This window comes from Crinia signifera, chromosome 1 (genome assembly GCF_055691185.1).
Source record: "Crinia signifera chromosome 1, ASM5569118v1, whole genome shotgun sequence".
NCBI classification, from domain to species: Eukaryota; Metazoa; Chordata; class Amphibia; order Anura; family Myobatrachidae; genus Crinia; species Crinia signifera.
In genome coordinates this window covers 435,810,233-435,829,636 of record NC_139217.1, presented here as the reverse complement: position 1 = coordinate 435,829,636, position 19,404 = coordinate 435,810,233, and the positions used below count along the sequence as shown (strand labels likewise).

The following is a 19,404-nucleotide window of genomic DNA, read 5'->3' as shown; positions in this document are numbered from 1 at the left end:
AGGGGGGTCGGCGGGTTTGTTGCGGAGGCGGGGAAAAGAAGCCCATAGGCTTTTATAGGGTATCGCCACTCAAAGGTGGCGATACCATACTATGCGGAAACGCGGCGGCGGGGTGTTAGTACATAGGACAATGCGGTAAAACGTGGATTTTACCGCATTTTCCCCTTAGTACATCCGCCCAAGGTGGAAGGTGATGAAGCACCAGCCAATCAACTCTTAATTTTATATTTTCAAACGTAGCTCATTGGCCACTTTATCTCCACTTTATCTCTTCACCAGGTTTAATACATCTGCCCCATAGTGGGGTAATACTGTATTACATACATTAAATACATTTCTGGCTCTTGGAGTAGTAGTCTTTCTTCTTAACATCGCTAACATGTCTTATTGGCAATTGTATTGGGACTGTCCTTCACTAGTTGTCCTGAGGCCTCCACAAACTTTGGTCGTCCATCTGGCCCTGTATATCTGCTTGTTAAAGACTGGTCATCAGTATGTGTTTGGGCTTTTTCCTTTCCCACTTTTCACTTTACCTGTTTACTAATGTGTAGTGGGGTTAAATCATTTTTCCCTAGGACAGATGTATCCAGCTTCAAAAAGTGATAAAATAGACAGTGATAAACGACCAGTCAATCAGCTCCTTCCTGGCATTTTTCAAACCAGCCTGTGACATGACAGGTAAAAGCTGATTGGCTGTCTGTTTATTACTCCATTTTATCACTTTTTGAAGCTTGATACATCTGGCCCTTGGAGTGGTGGGCGGCCCAGGAGCGACAAATTGGAGAGGTTGGGGCTTCCCTTTGGTTAATGTGATCAGAATCTCACACTATATAGTGCACTGTGTAATGCATTACCTCAGTGACTAGCCGGCCTTTATAGTTATTCTGCTTAGTCAGAGTGTACAGTCATTATTTCAGGATGCTTTTCTTTTGTGTGTTCACATCCTGGTCTCAGATGTGTAAACCAAAATATACAGGAAATCCCATTTATAGTTATCGGAAAAAACTGTACAAGATGCTGACTAACAAATGTAGCCCTCTTTATTAGAAAAAAATATTAAATTTCAGTAGAGGTCACTGGTTTTACCATCTAATCCAGATTAATGTGCTGGACGCAACAGATTACGGTCAGATGAGATCCTTAGAAGGGAATAGCAAATATCTCTCTAGTTTCTGCAGTAATCTCTTTCCAATCGCTGTGCCATTGATTTTTTTTATTTTATTGTTCTCCCCTGCCACATGTAAAAGGCCTTGCACACATTAGTATTGTGGGGGGTTTTGTTTTGAAGTTTTTTATAGCTTTTGATGGTGATAGGTCAAATAAATGTAAGTAGTGACTTGCGTGTGCACGCTTATAACCAGCATTCACTGTGTCCCCTGAGTGCCTAGACCTGTATGCAGGGTAACGCACAGTGACAATCGGGGAGTGCACAATGCAGGGAAAGTTCCAGATGAACGTGTACTATGAAGCCTTGTACTTTAATCTTGCTGTAATAAAGCGTTCTATGACTAACAAGGATGACAAGCCGCAGAGGATACCTCACTGCACCGGGTCTTTAGAGGGCGCTCCTCTTGGAAAGTTTTGGGGTTTTGCTGTGTTCCTGTAAAAAGCAGTTGGGGAGTGAATATTTCAGGACTAGATTGTAATTGTGGAGGATTATTTTGGTACACTAGGCATGTTGTAGACAGTCCTTTTGTTGGGGGGGGGGGGGTTTGGAATGTACTAATAAATTAGATGGATCATCTCACTTCCGATAATGTTGTGCTGCGCTAGATGACTGATGTGTATAACTGGGGTAGGTCAGGTTTTCGATAGCTGTTCCTCTCTTTTACTGCTAGGCTACCTGTTCTCCCTTCCTTTTACAATTGGCCGGTTTTAATATATCAGACACGACGTGCATTGGACCCCTCCGTTCCCTTTCGCTGGCGTTACTGTCCTGCGTGGCTGCAGACTCCCTTAAAGGAAAACGTGTAATTCAGAAAGTTGTAGTTTATTATGATCCATCTATTTATATAGCTCACAAATATTCCACAGTGCTTTACCGAGAAAATGTAAACATTCACATCAGTACCTACCAGTATATTTTGGGATTGTAGGAGGAAACCGGAGTACCCGGAGGAAACCCACGCACGCACGGGGAGAATATACAAACTCTGCACAGTTAGAGCCATGGTGGGAATCGAACCCATGACATCAGTGCTGTGAGGCAGTCATGTTAACCATTACACTATCCGTGCTGCCCCATATTGACCATTGTGGTCAAAATCTATTAAGCATAGCATTTATACTCCATAGGAAATAATTTTTTAAGTTAAGCATTAGAAAGTTTCATTATATCTTTGTAATTGTCCAGAGAGTAAAATTTAAGCAAGTGGCGTTTACCGTATGGAGCAGACTGGGTGGTAGCTTTCCGGTTATTTCTGGAAGAACCTCTCCTGAACCATTCCTTCAGAGCCTTTTGTGTTTATATGTCTTCTTAATCCGCATTATAGTCCATATGTGGAATTTTAGAACGCAGAGATGCCAGAGGTTGTCTTCTACGTGGACACGGGGGGGGGGGGGGGGGGGGGGGGGGGGGGCGGGGGAGGCTTTTCTAGTCTATCCACATCAGTGATCTGCAATTTGATTTAATTCAGGGATCTCATATTAATTTCTATTTTGATAATGATTCTAACATTAAGTTCAAATAAAGAGACTCTTACCTATAATTGCAGATCAGCAGCCATTTTACACAAGTGTTACAAGATACAACAAGCAAAGCTGACCAATCAGGACAGAGCTGTAGGTGGGGGGAGGGGGGGTGGGTTCAGATGAGGCCCAAGAGGGCTACACGCTGCCCCATTGATTATTTGAGAATCGGGACACATTTCTGGCCCAGGAGAGCGAGTTTGGAAATCTGCTGTCTGTGGCTATATAAGACTAAACCCATCTATTTTGGTGCGATAATTGATGGCCGCCTTGAGTCACTTCATTGTGCGCCCTTTAATTACTACACCACATAAAACAATTGTAACCCCCCCTTAGACCAATGTAGACATATATATATTTTCTTGCTGGCGTGTCCTATGGTGCAAACATTCAGAAACCATATACAAACAGCCAACATTTGTTAGTGCCTTAGTGGAAGTTACACCATCAGGACCTGACCAGTGAAGATGACCTCTTTGCAGGTTAGTTTGGGTGCAAACAGCACAACGGACTATGCTGCGCTATATAAGAAACTGTAAATAAATAATAAATGTGTAGTGATATTTTGATTGGCACGTGACCTAAAGCACTCCTGCCCTTCGCATCTAAATAGTGGGAACTCGTCTGACTCGCACTTCTGAAAACAAAGTTGTTGAGCAATTTACACCACTTGCTGCCATGACTGGTACAGTGTGATGCACTTGTCAGTAATGTGGAGAGGAAGCTGCCTTCTGATAAAGCTTTATGTTAAAGGACTAATAACCTTAGAGTTGGGTGTGATTCTCGTCAGCTGAATATAACATTGTCCTACGTGTGTAAACGTGTTTCCATACTAATCTTGCTGTTGGCATCGGTTCCTGGGTGTCTTGAGAATTGTAACCAGCACTTTCCCCCTCTGTCCTATAGACTTAATGTGATCAGGGATGGGTGGAGGTGTCCCTAGTTAGTACAATAGATGTGTATTTGGTGAATAAGATGTCTGCGCAAGGTATTGTGAATATGACACGATAGACACACAGCAGTGTGTCACAATATACTCTGAATGCTATATTCTCCAGTGCTCTTCCTGGGCTAGATGTACTAAGCATGAAAAGTCGTAAAATAGTGACAAACCAACAGCCAATCAACTGGTAACTGTCATGTTGCAGGCTGTGTTTGAAAAATGAGTTATGAGCTGATTGCCTTATCACTCTCTGTTTTATTCACCCTTTGAGTGCAAAGTGAATTTGTCAATTATTTATAATGACCTGTAATGTTTACCTTATATAGAAAATATTTATTTTTTTGTTTTACGAAACATTATTATTTGAATTTATATAACAAATGGGAGCGACGCTGAAATTTGCCACTCAAAGTGTTTAGCCAGGGGTTAGGCATTGGGATGATGTACTGCAAAAAAAAAAAAATTCCCTTTTCCAGCAAAAGCACCCTGGCCTTCCACTTGCAAGGCATTCTGGGGCACGATTTCAGGAGTGATGTCCGTTGGCAGACTGCCGGCTCACTCCCAAGGTGCAGCTGGATTCCTTCCAGGGGAAGCAGTCTGGCTTGCCGGGCATATGTAATATAACCAATCCAGGTAATGGACTCCTGGCTGCGGTTGTATCACATACGTTACTGCTAGGCAAGTGGTAAGATATCCATGAGAGATGCAGATATAGCTGCAGATGGTTAACTCAAAATCACTGAATTAAGTCAACTGGGGCCTACCCACTAGTAAGATATCTGTTCTACACACACACACACACACACACACACACACACACACACACACACTGCCTGATCCATTTGCATCTGCCCGCCCACTGAGCGACCAATCACCAGCTGCTGTACGGGTGCTCGGCAGATCGCCTGTACACACAATACGTTGCGCCGATTTAATATCCGTAGATTAATCTGGCATCGGCTTTGTTGCACAGCCGACACGATATATTGACGGTACACACTGCATCAATTTATTGATCATTCAGTCAAACAGCCGATATATCGGCCAGTGTGTAAGCACCTTTAGTGTGCCGTGAGGACCATGTTTGGGAACCCTGGTTTTATATACATTTTGGCTCTTAAGGCCCCCATACATTAGGCCGACTTGTCCTAGGGACAAGTCGGACCCAATTTACCTGCGAGCCGCCCGGCAGCTCCCCGGGAGGCTCACATACAATTTGGCACTTGATGTGCCATTTTTTACATGGGATAAATCGCATGCAAAAAAAAAACCCGGGGAGCTGCAGGGCGGTGAGGAGTAGTGGGGGCGGGCAGCGGTGGTGGGGGCGGGCAGCGGCGGTGGGGGCGGGTGCAGTGAGCGCTGCTGACCTGGGTGGGCAGTGTACTTACACATAGCAGCAGCGGGGACGGGACGCGTAGTGGCGGCTATTCGATTTTTAAAATATTTGTCAAATGACGGGCCGCTCTCTGATTGGCCGGAGAGCTCTCAGCCAATCAGAGAGCGGCCGGTCATTTGACAAGTATTTTAAAAATATAATAGCCGCCACTGCGCTGCCCGTCTCCGCTGCTGCTATGTATGAATGGGCAGCCTGTGATTGGTTGAGCGCTCTCTCAGCCAATTGCTGACTGGCTGAGAGAGCCCTCAGCCAATCACAGGCCGCCCATTCATTGTATGGGCTTTTTTTTTTATTCCGTACTGACAGCTCCCGCCGGCTCCCCCTGCCCGGCTCTATGCCGCCTGTGTCCCCCGCCGCGTCCCCAGCCCCCCCTGCTCCCTCTACCGCCGCCCCGCCCCACTAGGTCCCAAGTCGGGTGGTCGGACGTGCAGCAGGTCCGACCACCCGACGCAGATCCGATGCGCACGGGACCGCGCATCGGATCTGAGGGGACATCAAAACTAGCCGATTTTGGTCCGATTTCGTCCAGATCCGACTGATCTGGCTGAAATCTGACCAAAATCGGCTAGTGTATGGGGGCCTTTACCTACATTGGCTTTTTCCCCCAACCTGCACCAGTCTGTATTGGTAACTTCGTTCCCGCATATTAGGAACCTTTTATTCTGTATTTTGGTCTGACTTTATAAGCTTCAAATTGCGGTCTGCTTGTTGGTTATATCATTTTACTTAGTGATCTGTATCTATATTGTTCACATGGGAGTAATTACCTAAATTTCTCTTATTTCTGGTAGCATTTTACTCTAGAAGGTTGGACTATCTGGTCCAAAGTAGACTTTAAAACTGCCCCACCCACCCAATTTGTGTGTTTGACTGAAATGAAATGTGTCCGCTTCTCAATGCAGATATGGAGGTTGGACTATCAAGCAGTGAAAAAAGTGGAGTTTCCGACAGCAACCGTAAAGCTTCTACCGATCACTTTCTACAGTGTTCTGAAGAAAGTGATTGGTAGAAGCTTTGCGGTTATCTTGTTGCACAGGTCAACTTTTCACTGCATGATAAATCAACCTGTAAGTATGATGGTGGAGGCCACAGCATCCATAATGTTTGTACACATTACACTTAGAACTGCCCTCTTTTTTTATTTTTTTTGTTTTTTTTACTCCATTATATTTTATATACAAGTCCGCTCTATATATTTAAACCGTAATCTTGAAATCTGTTTTGTAATTTCTATTTTGTTTTCTTGCAGGTTTCCATTTAAGTGGCACAGTGACGGAGCCTGCAATGCAGTCCGAGCCGGAATCCGTTTGCAATGTAGCGATCAGCTTTGACCGTTGCAAGATTACCTCAGTGACCTGCAGCTGTGGGAACAAGGACATCTTCTACTGCGCGCACGTGGTAGCGCTGTCTTTATACCGCATCCGCAAGCCCGATCAGGTCAAGCTGCATCTTCCTATTTCAGAGACCCTCTTTCAAATGAACAGAGACCAGCTGCAGAAATTTGTACAGTATTTGATTACCGTTCACCACACAGAGGTCTTGCCGACCGCTCAGAAACTAGCAGATGAAATTCTGTCACAGAACTCTGAAATCAATCAAGTTCATGGTGAGTGGTGCTTTGTTTTGGTAAGATCACTCCCCTCCCTTATTTGTCCTGAATTTGCTGACCTTACATTGGGCACGATTTATCTTCTACGGATCATGGTTGCTTTACAATCTCTGGATGCAACAAAGCGGCATTACAGGAAAAATTGAGGTTTCGAGAAGTTTTTTTTACAGTTCCTCGAGGGATTACAGCTGCTGCATTTTTTATTGGTTTTGAATACCAACTGTCCATTAATGGTCTTATACATTATGTTTAATGTATGCAGGTTTCCAGTCTGGAATATGATGGTTTTTTAAATTAGAATTTCAAGAAAATCTAATTTCCTAAGTTAAATTAAATAAGCCATAAATTATTAGATTGTTCCTTCGGCCAACATGCGGTAATTCCAGAAGTTATCAATACTTGAACAATGTTTTTATTGTTGATGCAAATTTTTTGGGACGTTCTAAGTAATGGGCGCCCAACAGCGGTTTAATTGTTTGTTCAGTGAGTCGAGACTGACGTTACTTATCACGCTTTTCGTGCTATAAACCACCAGGTACTGGCTAGTTTTTCTGTTCACCACCTCAGAAGAGTACATACAGAAATATGACTAAAACAATGAATTGCCCTCTTTAAGAAATTGTGTACTGCGGTCAGGTAGAATAAACCTAGCTTGAATGTTTCTGGAGCGGCTATGGGCGGGATGCACTAATGCAGTAAAAACCTGTTTTTCACCGCTCTTTCGAATGCACTAAAAGCCGCATGCCGGGGTACCGCTGCCAGGAGTATCACCAGAAAAAGATGGCGAAAGCCTATGGGCTTCTCTCCGCAGCATTGTTCGAGGGATCTTTCACAGATCCCTCCCAGCATGCCCTGCAGCTGGCGCCGTCACTCTGCGCATGCACAGATGGCTCCCAGGTCTTAGACCAGGCCACATCGAAAAGGACAGCTCTTATCGCAAGAGCTGTCCTTTGCGTTAATAATCGCATATGTTAGTGCATATGCGATTATTATCGATGTGGTAGCTGGCGGATTGGGGCTACGGATGTTAGAGCATCCCACCCTACATCTGTAGTTGGGAGGAAAAAAAAATTCTGTAATTTATTGCAACATTTTGGTTTAAATAAAATTCTGTAGATTAGATGAGCATTACAATGTAATATTTATTTTATGGGTGAGAAGCTACTTGCCAGTTTGTTACAGCAGAGAGGTGAAATAGCCCAACCACAAGCTTAATGTGGCCTCAAACATGAGCTAATAAAACCCTTTTATGTGGCAGTATTGTGGTTTCGGGGCCACGCACGGTCAAATCTTGCTTTTTGTAAGATGCGTAAGGTATGGTTAGCCTTTGCCATAATGGGTTTGCCCACCCCATCCCCACCAATGAGATTCTGAAGCATTATGTTTAATAAAAATGTTAAATATAACTTTCATATTAAGTTAAGTTAATTTAATTTTTATTTAGCAAAAAGGTGTGTCTTGTTTCCACAGTAATACACTTCTCTGCTGCTTAAAGTATACGTGGAGGAAATTATTGTGCGTCATTCACTGGCTATGGGATTCTGCAAGCTACATTTTCCTCAGGCTTATATGGTTCTGAAGTGCCTCTGATTCTACAGTGTGAGCCAATTAATGGGCTGTGTATTCAGGAAGTGTAATACGCGCTCTTCACAAATCATTTTATGCAGACATACAGTTGCTGTAGATTCTGCATGTGAATTGGATTGGGTTATCACTGTCTGCATTCAACGCGTCAGCTAAATTATTCCAGAAATGATCTCTAATTTAGTCTTTAACATGGTTTAATTAACACCTCTTGTACTTGGAAGCTTAAACTTTCACAGGTACACTACCTCAAGTAACTTATTCATTAAAACAAAAAACAGGCCATTGAGGCTGCATTTATGTCAGGTTAGAAGTCTACCTCCCATCTCCACCTCCGTATTCCCAGTGTTGTGTTCAGCTATAGTACAGGCAGTGTAGGTGGGACGGGTGCGTGGACCAGTAGGAAGCCGCAAGCAGAGATTGCATCTTCGCATTCACCCTCGCACAGATTTTGTGACCATTTAAAATGGTCAATTACATTTGTGGTTGCTGGAATTTTGCTTGAAGTGCCAGGTCATCTTTTTTCACCTAACCTTTGGAACCACCTTTTCCTCCAAGCTTCTGTATCTGTAATAGAATCTCAGCATTGACAGCCGGCACCTAGTTGTTGTGGCACATGGTGGGGAATGGATTTACAGATTGCTTAGTCTCTGGATGGATAATGCCAAAGAGTTGTCAGCGGTGATAGGGGCTGGGATTGCTAATAAGACGCATGGTTTAATGGAGAATATGCGATTGTGTGGCAGGTAAGGAGCATTAATGATTTGCTTGTGATGTGGATGGAGCATAATAATTGTTTTGATGAGGACTGGCTGATGAGGGGGACAGAATGGTGCCCATAATGATGAATGGGTTTTGAGGGGGCATTAATGCTGATGGAGGTGAATGGTTTGAGGAGTGAGGTGAAAAGCATTAGGGTCAGATGCAGTGATGAACAACCAACCAATCAGCTCCTGCCTGACATTTTTCAAACCCAGCCTGTAACATGGCAAGTAGGACCTAATTGGCTGGCTGTTTATCACTCTCCATTTTATCACTTTGAAGCTTAGTACATCTGGCCCTTATGGGAATGGAAAAAGATAGTTTCTGCGCACACCTAATGGTTCAAGAAGAAATCCACTAATTGCTGGCTGGGTGAGCTGCATTTGATAGACGGGAGGTTGTGTATATGGACATCAGTTTGTTCATGTATACATATACAATGGCAGGTATTCAATGCTGTGGGCGAGTGGCGACAGCGTGCAGGGCTTCCTGCTCGCTGTCACCACTCACCCTGTCAGTATTCAACGCAAACCCCCCCCCCCCCCCCTCATACGCCAATTCCCCCTTGCTCCATATTTTGAGTGAGGGGGAATTGGCATATATGGCTCCAGAAGCAACGAGACTCGCGGCTAAATACAGCAAGTTTTCTGCTGTTTTGGGGAATTCTCGGCGAGGATTTCCCCCGAACGTTGAATAAAGAGGCCGGCGCGGGGGTTAAAGCGCAAGGATCGCTGGTTTTCTGCAATCCTCGTTGTTTAACCCCCTCGCCAGCCGCATTGAATACTTGCCAATGTGTTAGCTTGGCTGTCTCCTGCATTCTAGACATATATAGTGGATCCTTGAGAAATACAATACAGATGTGTCCACATACATTTAGCCTACCGCATTAAACAGCCCTTTTCGTCATGCTGTGACATGACCGCAGCTTCAAGCTTCATTTTGTGCAACTTTTTTCATTGAATGAGTCTTTGCAAAGCAATGCAAAAAGGACGCACAAGCAGCTTCTGCTGATTAGAATATGTGGCATGGTTATAATCTGTGTGGGACCACGGCTGTATCTGCGTATGACATGCTGTTAGGGTTTTCTAGGAAAATACTGTCAAGTACCATTTTGACAGATTTTTTTTTTTTAAGAGAAAAAGTTTAACAGAGACCCCCTGGCTCGGCAGAGTCGTACAGTGCATAATGCTCATTGATGATGCACACAGATGGTAAATGTATGTAGTTACATCTGTTCATTGAAAACCACATTGGGAAGCAAAAAATAACTAGCTCCATTATAGAAAATATTACCAGAGGAATGAGCATATATTTCTTGGTCCTCAAAATGAATTCGGGTCACCTACAAGATCCTCTCCTTATGGAATTGTTAAAGGGTTAATGCAGATGTTCCCAGACCCTGTCCTCAAGGTACCCTAAAGCTGGGTACCCACAAAGATGTATGTTAATCTGTCTGGTGGGAATAAAAATCGTGCAATGTGTGGGAGCATATGAGAATAGAACATTTATTGCAAAACACTGGCAAACAGTCAATGGTCATTCAGACAAATTGGTTAAATCCATTGGCTTTAAAAAAAAAAAGAAAGTATCCTAACAATAGTTATTTTCTATTTTCCAACATTTGGGAGCAAATGGTTGATTTGTTCTTTGTTCCCATACATTACCAGATGTTTGTCCCCACCAGCTATATTAGACAGCAAAATCTGTAGGTGTGTATCCAGCTTTACAGTTCAGGTCCTCAAGGCTATCCATGGCTGAGAACAGATGTTAAATCAAATAGATTGCAGTGCTAAGTAAGTCACCTATGGCCAAGCATGCTTATCATTAAAACCTGGACCATTAGTGTGCCTTGAGGATTGGGTGTTGAAACCTCAGAAGAATCCATCCACCTCCTTCAAACAGGACTAGACGGTCTTGCCGCTGCAGAGATTTTATTCAGCTAGTGACATTCTCAGGACATCTTTAGTTTCTCCCTGGCTAATTACTAAAGTGGAATTGCAGCCGGTTACTTCAAAGCAAACCATTCCCTGCATAAGTATAGCATTCTACAAATCAAGCCTACCGACAACGTGAATGTTATTTTAGGGATTTTCACAATGTATGTTCCAATTCAAAAACACTCACTAATTGGCATGCAGAAATAGCCAGGCAAATCTATCTACCAAACTAAACTGATGACATTTGTGAACCACACTTAAAATAATCCAGATTCCGTGTAAAAGTACTTAACCAGTAGCATGCATGAAATGTACAGGACACTGAGGCTGGAATTGTTGAGGATCATTAAGTACTCCAATAAGTTGTCACTAGAACTTGTGGTGATATATTTATAATTGAGCTCTAATTTAATAGAGATGGCATTGGTTCCACTAAATCAGGGGCAGCCAACTCCAGTCCTCGAGAGCTACCAACAGTTCACGGTTTCCAGCTCACCTCACAGGTGCATTCATTACTGACTGACACATTTTATAAGATCCACAGGTGGGGCTAAATACTTCACTTGTGATTCTGTGAGGAGACATAGAAAAGGTTAACGGTTGGTAACTCTCGAGGACTGGCGTGGGCTACCCCTGCACTGAATGGTAGGCTTTTCAGAGCATATGTGACGTGGCTGCCTGATATTTTAGGACTAAGCTTTTTCTCTATAGGTCCCATATGGAGCCTGACCTATGAGCCTGTGTAAATGACAAATATGGTCTTGTCACTGGATGAAAATTTGTAGAGCGGACATTATCAATCGTTCATGTGAACCAATGCTTTGTACCATTAGGACTCTTATGAGACTTACGCATTGACCTTCTAGAATCTAGTCACCCATATATGTTCCATTCTACCAGAAGAAACTTTACCCAACTCATTAACTAGGCAATTAAATTGGTGATTGTTCTTCTGTGACAAGGGGCATCATTGAATAAACAATCGGTCTCTTTGGAAAGGTCTGAAAGCATGCTTGACTGCTTTCCAAAACACATTTAGCCCTTGTTTTGTAATCTGGTTACCATGTTATCTAGTGTAACATCAGATTTTACATTGCCTCTCAACTACATCTACACCTCCATCACATCAGAGGATTATTTTCCCTTTCACCTCTGTCAGGACAGTTAAGAAAACATCTCTGGTTATTAAGGTAATTTCCCTCCTACGAGGTTCTTTTCCTGGATCTCCTCAATTAGAAGTGGTTAATTATGATCACCACACAACCTCAGTTGAGATTCTCTAGTACAATGTGTGCGCTCGGGAGGATATGGACATTGTCCTGAAGCTCTGACATCATACAGGCACCATCTTCCTTAAGAGATTGGCTTCCCAGCAGAGAACCCTCTTTGGAAGAGGACTGAAAGTAGTCCAGGTCTCTAGTCCTACACATCCACTTGCAGGTGCGTTTGTGGTAAGCGGATGAATACTGGGTAGTGCACACTGAGTTTAATGCCACCGATTTTATAATTCTCTCCTTCACAGCTTCTACTTTTTATTACATCAGGATGGAAGAATAACAGCAGATAGGATTCATTCTAATTCTACGTTTTCTATGAAGTTCTAAGGAAACCCACAGAATGCTGCAAAAATAAATTTATTCTTTGTATCTTCTTTTGACAAACCTTTCCCAGACACGCTTAAATAATTAGTAAAATGTATATACAATATTGAACAGCCATCATTTTTTGTAGTGAAATTGATAGCATTGGCAGTAATATCTGTCCTTAGATCTAATGGATTCCGTTGTACCATGTTCTCAAGAAATGGGTCTTAACAGCCACATCAGCCAGGGACAAGATTTAAAGGTCTTTACCTCCAAGAATGCCATAAAAAATAGCAACTATATATTACAGCCTGTCATTGTCCTAACACAGTAAATCAAGGGAAATGCTGCCTTCTGGATCCAGAAAATAAAGTATGTAGGGACCGGGAGTTTGATATATTTTTTTATTATTGTGATCTTCATGGGTTTGTTCCTTCACTATTCTGGCAGAGCAGCGTATCAACAAATTCCTTATTTTTCAATCAACCTTTCCAGTTCTGGAGCCTTCCTTTTAGAGTGTCATCAGATCCAATTACATTCTTGATAGCAGTAATAGATAAATGCCGATTGAAAGGAATACACAATTGTGTTAACTGGGCTATATTTTGATAATCGCATGATTCTGGTTAACTGAATTATACCACTTAAAAAACAAACAAAGGATTTTGGTATGCTACAAGGGAAAGGTAAAGGTGCCCACACACTAGAAAGATCTGCGATCATAAGATGTGCGCATAAATTAGCCTTCAAATCTTTTGTCCGATCTGGACAAAAGATTTCAGGCAAGCGCACATCTTTACCAAAGATTTTTCTTAAGATCTTTTGTTAAATCTTCTGATCTTTTGTGCAGCACGTAAGATCAGAAGATTTAGCAAAAGATCCACGGGAGCGAGCATCGGACGATTTTCGACCGATTATCGGTAAATATCGGCCGATATATCAGCCGATTTATCGAAAATCGGCCAATCGGCCCAAAAATCGTTCTAGTGTGTGGGCACCATTACTTACTAGGACTAGAACTGACAGCGGTCTAGCGCTTGCAGATCTACAACTTTATTATGTTGCCCAACTATCACATAGCTGGATGTGGTTAAAGGATGACAATGTGGGTTCTTAGCATATTGCCTCTCTTAAGAGGGTTGAACTGAACTACTCCCCATTACAGCTACAACACTTTTCGTCAATACCCTCAAGCTGTAAAGATTTGGAAGGCCTTGCGTGTATTAACTAAATTTGATGCTTTATATCAGAAACTCCCCTTTGGCGCTATCGTGGCTTCATGAATTAAACGTCCTTTCTGGAAGGGGGGTCAGGAACACCCAAAATATAGCGACTATAGATCAGCTTTATTGGGAATGTTTGAAGGAAGAATTTGGTTTGCCTAATTTTTTTTAATTTTGTATAAATATCTTCAGTTTAGGCATGCAATTAGGGCCCAATGCCTGAGATCGTCCTCACCTATTAAGACTTTTAATATTGGTTTGGGCTGTTTACGCCTTCCTCCTACCTAAACATCCTATAGATCCTTTGACAGCCGTATGTGGGGTATGGGAGGGGACTTGAGTAATTTTAAGTTATGATGAATGGAACCTGACAAGAGAGCAGAGTATTTGTCTATTTGTTATCTGATTGTCCCATGTTCTCATGCTCGGTTGGTATACCCTGCGACCCTACCTGCGAATTTTGTTCTGAGTCTCCTTCTTGTTTAGTCAGCATATCTAGTTTATGTCATGTTTTGTAATCTTTTATTTTGTGTTGTATGGGTTTTTTTATTTGCCCTTTTTCTAGTTAAGGGGGAAGTTTGGATTTTTTCAAATTAACATTTTTTTGGGATTATTTAATAGCGAGGAAATATACAGTTAATTGCTAAAATTTTTTATTATTTATGGTGTTTTTTTATTGGTGTTGTATGGGATAATTTTTATGTGTGATACCTTATGCGTTAGCTACTTCTACAGTTATGATTCTCAGAATTGTTTCTCTGCTTACACTGTGGTTTTGTTTGATTTATGTATACATTTTCCCTTTATCAGATACCGATCTGTATAATAAATTAAATTACAATTGACAAATAAACAAAAAAAAGTTCCAAACTAGCAAGGTGGTATTCCTGTGGTTAACATGGTGGGAGCAGTATATGCTCCCTCAGTGGCATAGCATTTCAGTCTAAATTTTTACCTTCAATTCTAATTTTTAGGATTGAAAAATTGAATTACGCCCTTTGATGGGAGTGTTTTAGTTTGTTTTTAAAAAAAAAAAACCAGCAGATAAGACCATTGTCCAATTTCTCGGTTTAGATCTTTCCAAACGCCTATAGAGCATCCACCCTTCAACATTTTCTATTTTCTTACATTGTTATCAAAATGGATTTATAAATTACAGGATGTTTAGTGAAATGTTATCATCTGTTGCTAAGATACCTCATCTATGGCATTGTTGTGTATGCTGGTCCTATATTGATTGGAGGCCACCTCGGTACAACTATTGTTTTCAACTGTTTTCCAATTCCATTCACCGATCTGTGATCCCGCAGTTGATCATTATCTTTCCATACAAAAATGTTAGCATGAATATCAAAGAACAGTCAAAGAATGCTTTGGGATTATTTAGTTGGCGGTTTTTGTCAGGATTATGGCAGTAGGCATCCTGACTGCTGGTATTCCATACATATCTTGTAGTCAAACCTGTAGCAGGAAAGACCAGGTTTGTATTAAGGTCCATACACACTGGGCGACTATGCCCAGCGTGTATGGACAACGATGATCGTGTTCAACGCTAGGGGGATAGCAGCTCAGCCACACACACTGAGCGGCTTTCCCCCTGCCCCGTCAGCCAGGAGAGGATGGCTTTGCATAGCGCAGCGCTATGCAAAGCCGTCCTCAAAGCCGCTCATCTGCTGATATTACCAGCAGATGAACGGCTTTCCCGGCGATGATGCGGGAGCGCGCAGCAGTGCTCACCGCCTGGGCATACACACTGGGCGGCTTTGAGCTGAAAGCTGCTCAACGGTGCTGTTTTGAGTGACATTTAGCTCAGTCGCCCAGTGTGTATGGGCATTAAAGGTTTATATTACTGCATGGTACAAGGCATACAGTATAGGCCAGTTTAGTGCTTCCCTCCCCAGAAAATGTCCTGATGTAACAACCCAAGTGGCTTTTCTCAGCGTGCTAGGTCTTGTGACTGGGCTGAGCAAATTTTTTTGCATTTATTTAACCCAAACATCTGGCTTAGTCTTGAAGATGTGACAAACCGTTTCATGATTGATCTGTGTGCGACTGAATCTGTATAGGATCTATTACCATGGATTTTTTTTTCTCAGTTCTAAAAGTTACAAAAATTGTACTTATGCTGCATTCACGCTTAATTGCATGGAACCTGGCAGCTCTGTATTTCAGTAAATATATCCTAAAGATGGATACACATTTACTCGATGAGTGGCTGATCAGAGGTAACCTCCCAATCCCCATGTTCTGTGTACCTGGCTTGACCTGATCGAGGCTCCGTATACACACACACGATTCTGATGTGAATTGTATTGGCTTTTGAACTTTTGAAATAGTAAATAAGGTTCAACCATCCGATCCCAGTTGTTGTAGGAGCATTATAAGCCGTTTATTGGTGAACGCTTCTTCGTCAGCACGGCTACATACTAAACTATTACACAGATGTTGTGTTGATTTGTGGAAAAACAGCCAGACAATTATATAAGTGCGTAACCATTTTGACACTACCCATTCTTGTTCAAGTCCACTACAATAGACGGGATGCAGTTAAAATCCCGGCGGTCGGGATCCCGACCGCCGAAATCCCGACACTTTCTCCCTCCGTGGGTGTCCACGACACCCCTTGAGGGAGAATAAATTAGTGTGCCGAGCGTAACGAGGCACCGGGCCCGCTGCATGGCGAGCGCAGTGAGCCCGCAAGGGGGGGCCATCCACGTCCCCCCCCCCCTGTCGGGATTTCGGTGGTCGTGATTCCGGTGTTGGGATTTTAAACGCCGGGATCCCGACCGCCGGGATTTCATACTGAATCCCAATAGACATTTTGTTTACATATCTCTGCATGTATGCCTTTTTGTTGCATTGTAGAGGCCGCTTGAACGTGTTCATTTTTGCTGCCTCGTGTGGTTTTGGAAGTTCTTTTGACAACTTATTGCGTTACTGTATTATGTGGATTTTTTAATCTGTTTTTGTTCTCACAAATAAGGAGTTGTACAAAAAAAGTCAACATTTCCTGCATATCAGTCCTGTAGGGGGAGCTGTCAGAGATGGGATTTAGAATCCGTAAACATACAATTTTTCTGGATTATAACTGTCTGTATTTTAACATGTTTTGCATTATGCCATGCGATATGATAGGTATTTCAACAGTTGGTATTATGTATGTGTTGGTATACTGACCATAGGTGTATATACACCCTGCCGGTATAGGGATGCAGTCCCTAGGTTGACAGTGAATAGGTCAAATAATATTGGTCAACAAGCCATAGGACAGGAGATGGAAGTGGTTGACATACCTTAGGTTGACATGGTGAAAAGGTTGACACATGCAGTAGGTTGACAAAAAAAGGTTAACATGAGTTTCACATTTTTTTCCAAGAATGTTTTTTGTTTTATCCAAGTGGACATAGTTAGATAATTATAGTGTTCCCGAAGCAGCGAGCCACACTACTGTGTCCATGTCGACCTATGTTGACAGATACAAAAACCATGAAAAACTCATGTCTACCTTTCCCATGTCGACCTATTGGTTGTCTGTTTACACCCGGTCAAAACCTTATTTATTATTTCTACCTTTTCCACTTGTCCACCTATTGGCTGTTGACCCTATGACTCGCGCCCCCTGTATTACTATGTCGATATGACGGTTGTAGGTAAATCATACTGGTCCCTATTTAATCCCTCTCATGGTGACTGGATCCCCAGCATGTTTCCCAAACTGGGCCATTTTCTCAGTATAATGTCCATTGTGGGGGCTTGGGGGGTAATTTACTAAGATGGGAGTTCTATGTCACATGGGATGTTGCTATGGGCAACCAATCTTCTAATAGGTGGTAAATAAGTAGATTCTGATTGGTTGCCCATACCATGTGAAATAGAACTCTCGTCTCAGTATATTTCCCCCTTATAGAGGGTACACACGGTGAGAGATGCACTATTTGTCTATTCTATTTTGCTTATAGAAGCTATCTGACACACGCCGTTTCGCTGTCACTAGGTTTTTGCAGCGACGGGGAAACGGTGTGTGTGGCCGTTACAACAGCAAGGCTCGCAGCTAAATGTAGCGGGCTCCTCTGACCTCTGACAGCGAGGATTCCCCCAGAATGTCGAATAGGGTGAGCCGCCGGCGCAGGGTTTAAAGGCGAGGGCCGCTTGTTTTCAGCGATACCCACCGTTTAACCCCCTCGTCGGCCGCATTGAATACGGGCCATAGTCTTGCCAGGCAAGACTATATAGTAGAAATTGAACGGCATATCAAATTGAATGCCAGATCTAACTGTGTGTACGCACCTTTAGTGTGCTGATTTGATAAATCTGCACAGTTGGCAGTGCAGCCAGCTCCTCAACGGCTCATTTTCATCCCCTGCATTATAACCATTTTCTGCACAGAACTTCCAGGCGAGGCCTTCCCTTTTTTTTTTTTTTTTTTTTTTTGGTAACCGCTTCTACTGTGGCCTGCTGTCTATATTGATTTTCAATCTGTTCTCGTCCATTCGCATTCCCCTCTCTGCTCATGTGCTGGTAATAGCTAGTCTGACACCAGAGCTTTTATAGGGGCCTTGGACGTGTCCCTTTCCTGTTTTAATCACCAGCCCTTGGGAGATGTGACAGCTCTTACGTCATTGGCAGCACAGGGCCTTAGTGGAGGCCAAACTTTCACAGCAATACAGATGGTTGTGAAATGAAGAGACAAGTGCAGAGCTATAAAACTAAGTCTGGAGAGCAGGAAAACACCAGAACGTTGGCCAAAGCACACACGTTCACCTAAAGATGCCTGAGAAATACTGCAGCTACTGACGGCATAGAGCGCTGACAGATGAGGGATTGCAGTAAGAAGACCTCTGTTGCCTGTAGACTCAGCAGAACAACTGACAGACGGGACGGTGCTTAAAAGCGCTTGTCCCAAATTTTCTCAGTTTCATTTGTGATCTTATGGGGCCTACACACGCAGTGATTTGCATGGGTGATTCCCCTTGAGCTTCCCGCAACGTAGATCGCTCAAAGTGCCAGCGATGTGTTCAAGCGATTGTGCGAAGACAGGCATGCCCAAACTCTGGTCCTCCAGCTGAAACTACACATCCCAGCATGCTTTGTCATAGTTTTAGCATTCCCTAATAGCAAAACTGTGGCAAGGCATGATGGGACCTGTAGTTTCACAACAGCTGGAGGGCCATAGTTTGTACATGCCTGTGCTAAGGTATTAAGCATAGGAGATTTCAGCTAAGCAAGGGAACACGTATATGTGCAGTCTTGTGCTAACCGATCTGACTAGTTTATCCAGCAGGCTGGTTCTGCATCTTCTAGCGATAGCAACACACAAGGCCGTGCATTGCTATGAGCCCCACACACAGCGATGTGCGCTAATTTTCTTAACAATCTAGTTAGATTCCTTCACAAATAGCCCTTTATCCCTACGTGTGTAGGCCCCATAACTTGTATGATAAACAGAGAATAATTATTAGCCATTTGATGGGGAACCTTCGGCCCTCCAGCTGTTGCTGAACTACACATCCCAGCATGCCCTGCAACAGTTTTAATATGGCCAAATAGCAAAACTGTAGCAGGGCATGCTGGGATGTGTAGTTCAGCAACAGCTGGAGGGCCCAAAGTTCCCCATTCCTGGCCTAGACTATAGATTGTAAACTTGCAGCAGGGCCCTCTTACCTCCCAATCTGTCTGTTG

The 19,404-nt window shown here is 43.0% G+C and overlaps 1 protein-coding gene across 1 annotated transcript in view; it reads left to right on the top strand.

Moving 5' to 3' along the window:
- ZSWIM6 (zinc finger SWIM-type containing 6) overlaps nt 1-19,404 on the top strand; it is a 95,190-nt gene that overhangs the window by 36,675 nt on the left and 39,111 nt on the right. Inside the window, exon 2 of the mRNA XM_083153248.1 lies at nt 6,277-6,633. Coding sequence (XP_083009374.1) covers nt 6,277-6,633 — 357 coding nt within the window. The remainder of the gene's footprint in view (nt 1-6,276; nt 6,634-19,404) is intronic.